Source organism: Saccoglossus kowalevskii, chromosome 6 (assembly GCF_978046115.1).
Source record: "Saccoglossus kowalevskii chromosome 6, keSacKowa6.1, whole genome shotgun sequence".
In the NCBI taxonomy this organism is placed as follows: Eukaryota; Metazoa; Hemichordata; class Enteropneusta; family Harrimaniidae; genus Saccoglossus; species Saccoglossus kowalevskii.
Window position 1 is genome coordinate 13,921,542 of NC_140646.1, and position 11,718 is coordinate 13,933,259.

Genomic DNA, 11,718 nt, shown 5'->3' on the forward strand with positions numbered 1-11,718 from the left:
TTTTCCAGAGTTTAGTAGGGTTGTTTTTATTTAGATTAATTAAATTGGAGTAATATTTTTTTTTAGATTTTCTAAGAATAGTTGTTAAAATATTTCTGTAGGTTTTGTAAGCAGACAGGCGATTTTGATTGTAATTACTCTTAATCTCTTTCTCGTATAGTTTATTTTTATGTCTGATTGCCTTTGTAATGCCCCTCGTTATCCATGGCTTCTTGGGTAGTTTTGATCTTTTTTTCATCTTGACTAAGGGGGCCACTTTGTCACAAATAGTGCTAAAAATAGACGAAAAAGTATTATACGCATTATTTGCATCCAAGCTGTTTAGGACATCAGACCAGTTGACACTGTTTAATTTCAGATGAAAATTTTCAATATTATACCGGGAAAAGTCTCGAGTATAAAATACACTCTGCTTTTGGTACATTTTGTCAAGATTTTCAATGAATGCAAAAATGGGGAAATGGTCTGTTATATCTGTCAGAATAGTGCCACAGTGCACAAAATAATCATAGAAGTTTGAATATATGTGGTCAATTATTGTTGATGAGCTATTTGTTGAACGTGTGGGTTTATTGATTAGTTGTTTGTAATTGATACTGGCCATAGAATTGATGTAATTCTGATTTACTGTAGCTGATTGATTATTATAATCAATATTAAAATCACCAATTAAGATACACTTTGATTTAGTAACATTTATATTCATAAGGTGGTTTTCTAGGCCAGTACTGAAGTCAACCACATTTGTTCCTGGTTTCCTATATATAATGCCTATGTTAAAATATCCAGAGTTCAAGTGTAATTCTAGCCACAAGGTTTCAGAGTGGGGAATAATGTTAGAGTTCAATACACGGTAATCAACCGAATTGTGGATATATGCTGCCACCCCTCCCCCAAGTGCACCAGTACGACATTTCTTGATAAGAGTATAATTTTGGATATTAAAATAAGATGAATCATTGATTTGCCAGATTTCAGATAAAGCGATGACATGGAATTTTGGGGATAATGTATTTTCACATAATAATTTTAGTTGGTCAATATTTGTGTTTAATGATCGAATATTCATGTGTAAAATGGACAAAGCACCTGGTGGGGAGTTTGGAAATTGTGTATTGAAGTCTTGTACAGAGTAACTATTACATTGAAATTTATGTAATGAAGATGAGTCTAAGACTGACATAAAAATAGAAATTAATTCACATTGCTATTTCACTACCACAATTTAGATGTATTAAACAATGCGGGGTATATCATGTTCACCCGAGATAAGCATACCTCTTGAATTAACATTCTTCTTAATATAAATCTTTCCATTATTTGTCCATAAAAATCTATACCCAGCTCTCTTTCTTGCAATATTTACCTTAAACAGAAGTTGACGTGTTGCTAATACTAAATTTTCATTAATAAAGATTCTCCCGGTGCTGTTAAATCCAAAATTCCTTGCTGTAATGTCTTTCAAGTTCTTTCTATTTTCGTTAATGGAATTTCTAGAACTTCGTGTGGTAAACTTAACGATAATTGGTCGTGGTTTGGTGTGTTCATTTTCACTGTTGTTTTCTTTTGTAGGAAGACGATGAGCAATGTCGATATCACTTGCCTGTATCCCTGGATTGACTTTCTTACATACTGACAATACGATTGCTGTTGTATCTTCATTTTCACTCACAGGCACGCCACTAATTTCCAGGTTAATCCTCCGTTGATACTGATTAAGATCTGTAACTTCTCTTTCCAGCGCTGTCACTCGTTCACTCAAGTCTTTGTTTACTTGTTTGAGTTCTTTGTTACATTGAAACACCTGGTCCAGACGAAGGGACAGAGCTTCATATTTCTCATTAAAAAAAATCAAATGAGCTGACCAAGTCCGCTTGCTTTTTTTCACCTCCATTAAGTCATTTCCGATTTTCAGTAGTTGTGCACTGATGGGTTGCAGCATGGCATGTAGTTGGTCAGCCGGTGGCATACCAATGGACATGGACGTCGCCATCTTGTCTCTTTCACTTTCACTTTCGGTTGACGTTGATGTTGACCTTTTTGCATTACAACTTGCGCATAGCATCAGGTCGCCTTGGCACAACTTTACACCCTTTCTGGCATTACAATCGTGGCATTTCATGATGAGGTAGATAGATCTATACGCTTGAACGAGTAAAAACTTAAAATATAGCTCAGAGCATCTGCAATTGCATGTGTTCTACCGGAAAGCGCCCTCTCTTATATTGTGGCCTGTAGAGATCAGTTTCTCTCTAGTTACCCGGATGCTCATCATGGCTCGATAAATGGATCGTTCCGCGAGGAAATAAAAAGATGACATATATGTATGATCCATAATTTGCTATGTGCCATCTTATTTTCCCATACTGTCAATGCGTCATGTGTGAGCGCCTGTGCAGTGGCCTGTGGACGACCTGCACAAACGAGTAATTGTAGATTTCGCACGAAAAGTAGACAATGTGTTAAAATAACTTTTGATTTATTGAACAGATAACTAGAGATTAAAGCGCGGTGGTCGTCGCGTAGCGCGTGTTCGAATTTCATGTAAATAAACAATGTATTTTACACGCGTTTCGTACGACGCTATGAGTCCCATATCGAACAGGACGAGGCACGCTACCGCCGCCCTTTAAGAAACACGTCATGTTGAACTTTGACAGATAGGTATGGATGTGTGTATGTGTAAGATGCATGTATGTATAAATGCATATAATTTCAATCGATCAATGCACTACTCTCTCTCTGTACTTTGTCCGGCATCGACATACTAAGCATGTTTAGACACGTTTCAATCATCGGTATGCTAGAGGCAATATAGACCGATAAAACAGCAATTGTAAAGGCAACCACACTAAGTGTCCATTCGTGACTCCTGTATGTAAACTGACATAATGGGTTTGATTCACTCAATGTTGTGTATGGAGCTTACGTCTGCACGGTAGTTAATGCTGAAACTACCTGATTTTGTTTAACGTCAGAGCAATGTGTTACACGTTACAAAGGAATGTTTATGTGGGGATAAGTCAGTCTGGTGGATTGTGAATTCTCCAAAAATAAGAGACAACATTTGTTTGTGGGAGGCATGCATCTTGACTATATTACCCGATCAGGTGTTAAAAGAAACGGTAAAAATTGTACCGATGGGGGTGGTGGATTGACGAACATCTCACCGGCTTCCTAAATACGTAACATATGTATTATTCCGTGTTAAAACACGAAAACAATATTGGAATACGAAACTTAGTATAAAAAGTGATCCGAGCAACCGCTAATGCAATGTAATCGAATGACAATCACAATGATAGTCTATTGAAACCACTACCTTTGAAATATATTTGAAATTAAACTCCTTGAAATCATTCTGAAAAGAAACACATTCGAGTTTAATAATGAATATTATACCCAAACTTGTGGAGTTAGCATGAGATCACCATCTTCACCTGAGATTGCTGACATTACATTCCACCTACTGGAAACTCAGATTTTACTACTTGGTGCTTGTTATATTAAAACTTGGTATTGTTTTAGAGACGACATCTTCATGGTACTAGTATTCAAAGGTACCATACCTGAATTACACAAATTTGTTCAGGATGCCAATATGCTTCATGGCAGATACCGGCTCACATTTGAATACTCCATGACACAAGTCACGTAAACTGACCTTAACTTATATAAAGGTCAACGCTTCCATGATCTGAATATATTAGACGTGAAAACGCACACCAAGACAACGGAAACGTTTCAATATATAAAACGTAATTCTTGTCACCCTTCATCAGTATTCAAAGGATTTATTTAAGGCGAAACTATTCGGCATGCCAGTACATTTAATAATGTAAACGATTCTATACATAAACGTAAGTTTTTTATTGAAAAATTGCGTGAAAGAGACTACACAGATAACGATATCGAAAGATACTTTTAAATTAATGAACATGATAATCGTATCTCACATTTACGTGAATCAATGCAGTGGTGGATACAGGAGTTTTTGTGGAGGGGGTCCAAACTCAAAAATCGCTAGACTGAGTTAATTGTGTTTTTTATATTATACAAAAACAAATTGAGTAAATTTATTAATGGGGGGTCCCGGACCCCAAGAAACCACCCCCTAGATCTTCCACTGCAATGCCTAATAATGAAGGGCAAACAATATTCACAACTCATTCAACCCTCATATACAAGGGTCCTATTAAAACACTGGGACTTAATTCGGAATGATTTATTACTCAGTAACATTTTTCCAAATCCTCCCCTTATTGCATTTCGTAGAAATACTAACTTGAAAGCTAAACTTACAAGTTCTACTCCACGTACTGACAAACTCGTGAAAAACGACACACCAAACGACGAAGAATTACTTTCTATTTTAACTAAATTGTATAATGAAAGTAATAATGTCGAACATTCTGAAAGCTAAATAAATCGAACGATTAAGTACTGTTCCGACTGATGAAGGGTTCAACAAAGAACCGGAAACAGCACCATCACACTAGTGAATAATCCATTTACGGATAAATTTGAGTGCTGTATCGACATAGGCGTTCTTCGTACTCAGTTTCGTATTCCAATATTGTTTTCGTGTTCACTTCTATCGGGATCACACCTGAAATATTTTAACACGGTTAATAATACATATGTTACGTATTTAGTTAGCTAATGCAATACTGCCCTCAGTCGGTGAGATGTTCGTCAATCCACCACCCCCATCGATATAATATTATTGGACAATTGCCAGTCAGTGCCGAGGCTCTGTTCTCATTTATTTACACCGCCCAATGTACAGGGCTTCAAACCTTGCGACTGAGTTCTGCGTTCCTTGAAATGAAAGTTTATTTTATTTTCATCGTTAGCGAGTCCACCGCAGTTAATGTTTGTTCAGAATCTGTGGCACTATGTGGATTAACCTCGGTGGTACTCACATAGATGAGATATACGTAGTTTAGCGGTGAAGACAAAATGTTCACCGGGCGATATATATATATATATATATATATATATATATATATATATATATATATATCATCTTCAGTATCTTATAGAACCGAGTCTTCCCTTTGAACATCGTGTTTGGCGTTTTGTGAAAACTCAGACAACTAAAAATTAGTGAAGGTGAAAATGAGTACTTACCATATATTTTTATCAAAATGTAGAACGAAGAACTCTCAATAAAACTACCAGCGAGCATACTCTTAATGTGTTGGGATAAAAGTGCAGAGCAAACGACTGACATAACTGCGGGCTGTTTTCAAGAGAAATAACCAAACTGGTGATTCTGCGAAATAAGTTAGAGAGTTGTCACCTGCGCACGGGCGGGAATTGAGTCCCAAGCGATGATAACAACACACGGTATAAACGCAAAGACTCATGTGTAGGCGCTTGTTTGTAAACAATGACACGTCATGGCCATCTGACGCATGCGCAGGTGACGACTCCCCGGTTTTAAATTTTTGGGCGATCTAACCAGATGACCATGACAGGGACGGAGACAGAGACGACAACAACAGCTGTATTTATAAGGAATTTCCTTTATTGGCAGCACTAGACGGACAATTCATAAATTTTGAATTGTATGCGATATACATAGTCCAGTTATATAATGCGTTCTCTATATGTGAAACAGTACAATTAAAAAAAAAACTGTACATGGTCTCAGAGTGGATAATCCAGTGCAATCTCTACTAGTCTTGTGTAAGCCAATTTACCCCTAAAGACGACCGTCCTATGTGAACCACATTTCTTATACACTCGTTATTGTAACGCTAAATCAAATCAAGGAAATATCGCCGAAATAACGGCATAGCATTATGTTGAATGAAAGTAATCATGCACCGTGACTGCGTGAGTGATTCGAACCATACACCGTGTCGTGTATTCGGTGTTATTTCCTTGTATCATTCCCTATGTTGGCGGCTACTGTATTTTCGCTTGGAATTAATTTTCGCTATTATTGCCGAAGGAATGATTCAGTGAAAATAAAATCCAGAAAATATACCTTTTTTCCTATATTTTACATTCAACTCATCAGAAATCAGAGAAAATCAATTCCATACAAAACATCCAAAAATTCTTTTCAGCGAAAATTAATTCTACCTAAAATAAAGTTTTTTACAGTACTATGAGTTTATATCAAATTAAGCAAAAAGGAATTAATGATACATTTTTGATATACTGTAAAATACTTTATTTTTACTGGAATTAATTTTCGATGAAAAGACTTTTTAGGTGTGTTGTATGGAATTTATTTTTACTGATTTTTAGCGAGTTGAATGTAAAAGATAGGAAAAAAGGTATATTCACTGGATTTTATTTTCACTGAATCATACCTTCAGCGAAAATATGTTCCAAGCGAAAATAAAGTATTTCACAGTATTGTAAGTTCACAACCTGGTACCGGTTACTTTGCTTCTCTTGTACTTTTTATCTTCGGGAATTACCATTTAGACATTTCAAATCCGTTTTAACCATTCCCCATTGAAAATAATTCACAGAACATTGTATCATTATTTTTGTTTGTTGTATAACGTTTTTGCTACATTTCCACTAATCAAATATTCAATCACGGCGACTGTGTGATCTACATAAAATCCTACATAGAAGAGCACATATGTTCTTAGTTTGAATACTTCCTGGAAAACAAATACGTTTATACCGGGATAGGTTCTTTAGTTGAGAAAGTGTAGTAAATTATGGCGGCATTCTGTAGTATATATCATCGGTATATTTTTCGGCGCCACATACATTTATTTTTTTATATTTACAGCATTGTTCAATAAATGGCAAATATGCAAATTATTGCAATTTAGTTATTTTGTATGTCGATGTAATCACTTTGTTGGTTATTTATTTCACTGTACATGAAGTCAGAACAGTACAATAGCGCGCAAATTGCGTGTTTCGTAGCGCCCTCATGCGACTGTGGGGAATCTTAGCGAAACTCCGTAAATATATGTACACACAAGAGAATACTAGTATACGATATTTACGTAGACTTTATTATACTGATTACTGACAGTTATTTGTAGAATTATTTATTCAAAAAACATGTAACGTCATATCACATATATTACGTGGTAAATTCTTGGACATTGTTTCACGTATACATTCGATATTTTTGAAAAACAGCGCCCTCTGTGATTATTTTATAACATTTATCAATTATCGTTACTGTATTAGCCGCGAGTGAATTTTTTTTTTGAATCTCTGTAACAACTAAAAAAACACATGATACCCATATTTAAACAACAACAATAACACGCTACCATTTTTAGCTTATCATTTCCAAATAGTCATTGTGCGAGATCGACGGGTTTGTATTAAGAAAACAAAAGAATCACTATCCGCAAGCAAAAATGTATAAACTCGTCCCTCGTCATGGTTGCAGTGTATTTGTTCTTGTATTAGTTAGTGGTCTTATTCAGTTTTCAAATCCCGAAATAACAGAAGCATCTGTTTGAAAACGGTATCAAATATTGATAAACACGCAACAAACAACAGAACAGAACTACAGTGAAAAAATGTCGCACATATAGACAATAATGATTTAAAGGGGCATCTATTATTTTCGTTGATTACGTTACTGTCGTCAAATAGATACGTAAATTAAATGACCCCGTCACGTGACTGGAGTACAATGAATTCAATTATAGAAATATTGCAGCCAAGTAAAATGCATTTTCGAGCCTATGTATTATTTGTTGTGTCGTTTGAACCCCCAGTGTGATGTTAATTGCCACCGATTATACGGAGATAGTAAAATAGTATATAAACGTTCATCTTCTTTATTTTGGTCTTGGTGCACGGTTTTAACACATTTAACGTTTCCTGCAACACACAAGATGTTAATACATACTCTTATATTATCGTGGATGATGGTTATTGGAGCCATTGCTTCACAAAGCTTCGACTCTAGTGTTATCATTCGTTCTCGTTGGAAGAAACAGTTCATTGGCACCGTTGAAGTTGATGTTCTAGAGAAGGTGACGGATGGATGGAGCATTCATTTAAATTTTTCAACCCCGGTTACCAATTTGCAGGTATTCAAACGCATGTTTTTTTTTTATTTCAGTCTTTCCTTGTAGTCTAGAGAGCTGTTGGCATACATGACATTTCCCGTGTCTGTTGTTGTATGAATACCTAAATATAAGATTATGTTGAGAAGTTTATTTTATTCTACTCGTGAACCATGTACAAAATAATTTATTTGCCTACATTAGCATGGTATAACTGTTTATGAGAAATCACACAAGCCATTCAATATATTCAACTAATGCTCATGTTTTGACTGTTAAGTATATTAAGATACACGCCGTGAAAGTCGACACTCCCGAAAAACAATTACCTACTAACTATTTTATATTAACATATCGGGCGATTCCGTTCATAAGATGACAAAATACCAGAGCTAGGTAACGCGTGAAATTAGAGCTAGAGGTCGTTGACATATTCTCATGATAATACAAATGTATGTAAACAAAGAGAAATTATAATGACCCCTGTTTCATGGTACAGGTATGGGATGCAGAGTTGGTCTCCAGCGATAGTGGAAATTACCGCCACGTCTTATGCAATACACTGTATAACAGTGATCTGGAAGCCGGTAAACACCTCCATCTTATGTTGATGGGCAATGTCGATGAGGATAAACTATTAACCGTGGATGTTTCGATGTCTCACGAACCACTACCGGTAGCGGAAGCTGAGGAACAGAATCTACCTGGAAACTCGAGTAAGTTGTTCTAACGTGGTGGTGTGTTATTTTTCAAATATCCATTCCACACAATAAATTTTGAAAATAACGTACATGTTTTTGTTATTTTCTTAGCTACGTATGACTACAACATGGTCCTGCATCTATCCATTTTGTTTTACGAAGCCCAGCGTTCAGGCCATCTACCGTCGACCACGAGAGTTCCCTGGCGGTATGATTCCGCACTATATGACATGGGGAAGCACGGCGAAGATTTGACAGGCGGTTATTACGACGGTGAGTTCTACGTCAAAATATTTTCAGTATATATAGTCAGCAAGATACCAGAACCAATAAGTCCTGTTCTGTATCAATTGACAGTACTATAAAACTCTTGCCTGAAAAGGACACAAAACAATTCGATGTTTTTCAACAGAGTCTCTGTACTGAACAAAATCTGAATAGAACAGTTCATCTCACAAACTTACTCTATTTGGATACAAAACCCCTAGGATACCCGTCGAGTTTATGCGGTCGTGGCTCCATTCTACGTCGACTCTCCCACTCACTTAATGCACTGTATAATATTATTATAATTGTTTTCACGGTACGCAAACTGTGATGCCGTTCTAGTTAATTGGCTTGTTTTGTAGTCTATTTAAAGTATGGACTGTAGAACAATTACCCCATGTTACTTGCTAGTGGCACTGCTGGGTTATAGAAATCACGATAGTTTCAATCACAGCATGGGGCGTATTTTGAAGAAAAATAAGTACATTGTTTACAACATTTCGTCGCGTGTATTGCTGAAAGTACTTTATTATATCGCTCGTATTTTAAAACGCAAATTTGTTATTTCTCGTCCTGTTTAGCTGGCGACCATTTGAAGTTTACTCACACTAATGCTTACGCTGCCTCTGTCCTGGCCTGGGGCTTGATAGAGTATGTTGATGCTTACGAAGCAGGTGGCATGGTGGGTCAAATGCTAGATACCATTAGATGGGCAACTGACTATCTCATCAAATCACACACGGGACTTGAGGAGTTCTATTACATGGTAAGATTTAAAGCCAGAAATGTTATTATGTAAATAGAACAGAAATATTTTATTAGTAATGTAAGCCAAAATGCAAATTAAAAATTACAATAAACGAACAACTGTTATTTAAATTGACCTTTTATTAGGTCGGTGATGCAAATGATCATGCTTATTGGGGGCGTCCTGAAGACATGACAATGATCCGTCCTGCATCTGTAATCACGCCACAGAATCCTGGAACTGAACCATGCGCCTCTGCAGCCGCCGCCCTGGCTGCCGCTGCCATTGCGTTTCGAGACACAGGTGAGTATTTATATTACAGCGATGACGTCACCAGGATGTTTTTTCACATCAAGCGAAAAGAAGTATCGACATATTTTTTTTATATACAAAAACATTTACTACATATATCATCGATTTGTGATAAAGGTGTTAAGTGTAAGTTGTAATACTTGATAAGCATACCAAATGTTATTTCATTACCTTGATGTCCACAGATTCGACGTACTCGGACACAATGACACAACACGCAAAGGAACTCTATGACTTGGGTAACAACTACAGACTCAACTACAACGACAATGGGTTTTATAAGTGAGTTATATTTGTTTACAGAATATTGCCAAAGACTTATATATTTGTTAATACAAATGTATTATTGTTTGATAATTCATGCTTTAGCGAATTGTGATTTATCATAAACTAAAAATTTTGCATTTACAGAACACACAACAGTAATTCGTTGGATGAAAAATCAAAAAAACTACTACGCATGCGCAGTGATTGTTATTGTACGTACTAAAACCTTCAGTGCACATGCGTATTGGGGATTTTTTTTCATCGAACGAATACTGAGATACATGCTACAAGAACAGCGTTTTCAGTTCGTGATAAAGTATCAAACAACAATAATAAAAACTGTATATTCTCGTCCCGATAAGTTGCATCTTCGAACCGGCATAACTTTTATGGTGACAATTAACATATAAAATGATGTATTGAGTGAGGAATGTGTGGACACTCGCACAATATGCTGTCAGCGTTGACTACGAAATGTAGGCGACATTTTCTGACAATAATGTTGAAATTTGCCTGGCGTATTATATATTATCCCCGTAGTTTAGTTAGAAATGTCACGTGACTCGTTCTAGGTCTGGTTCTTACGCGGACGATCTGTGCTGGGCAGCTATCTGGTTGTATAGAGCTACAAGTGAACAGCGGTATTTGGACGATGCCGAGCAGCATTATATAGAGTTCGAGTTGTTTAAAAAAGGTTATTCGTTTGCATGGGGTGATGTGAAGGCTGGTTGTCAGGTAGGTTACGAACAAGACGGTTAATTAAAGCGGGGGAGTCGTCGCCTGCGCATGCGTCAGATAGCCATAGCGTGTCATTGTTTACAGACAAGAGTCTTGAGCCTTTGCGTTTTTAGCGCGTGTTATCGTGCGCAGGTGAAGACCCTCCCGCTTTAATACTTACACTGGGATACGTACATTTCAAATGCAATACGTTGAAATCCATTTGTAGTTGTAACAGATGTTATTTAAAGAATGGCTAGTAACTTCATTTTCAATTTCACATGATACCATGATATATCTATTCCTGTCATGTATTTACAGTTGATGCTATTCCTCGTCACAAACAACGCTGAATATTACAACGATTTTGTGACATTCATGGATGGCTGGCTGCCTGGTGGTACCATTCCGTACACAGATAATGGTTTGGTATTTCGCGATGAATGGGGTTCTTTGCGATATGCAGGTTAATCTAAAATTGTCATTACGTAATATCAACACAAACATGTTCCCTTATATTATTTATGATTTGTAAACAACAATGAACAGTGTTCACGGTCATGTGATCTCGATTGAGATAGACAAGTAAGCCGGTTTATTCAGTTTCGAACAGGGTCATAGATATAAGACCTTGCTTCAGCCAATCAGATGGTTAGATGTAGACTACCCATTATAAGCAGTAGCTTGAATA

The 11,718-nt window shown here is 36.5% G+C and overlaps 1 protein-coding gene across 1 annotated transcript; it reads right to left on the bottom strand.

Annotated features, from left to right (window-relative positions):
* Positions 1–1,234: 1,234 nt before the first annotated feature.
* Positions 1,235–2,122, bottom strand: LOC146741801 (uncharacterized). The gene has a single exon (XM_085500576.1). It carries the CDS (start codon positions 2,120–2,122, stop codon positions 1,235–1,237), a length of 888 nt encoding a protein of 295 aa, XP_085356702.1.
* Positions 2,123–11,718: the final 9,596 nt, after the last annotated feature.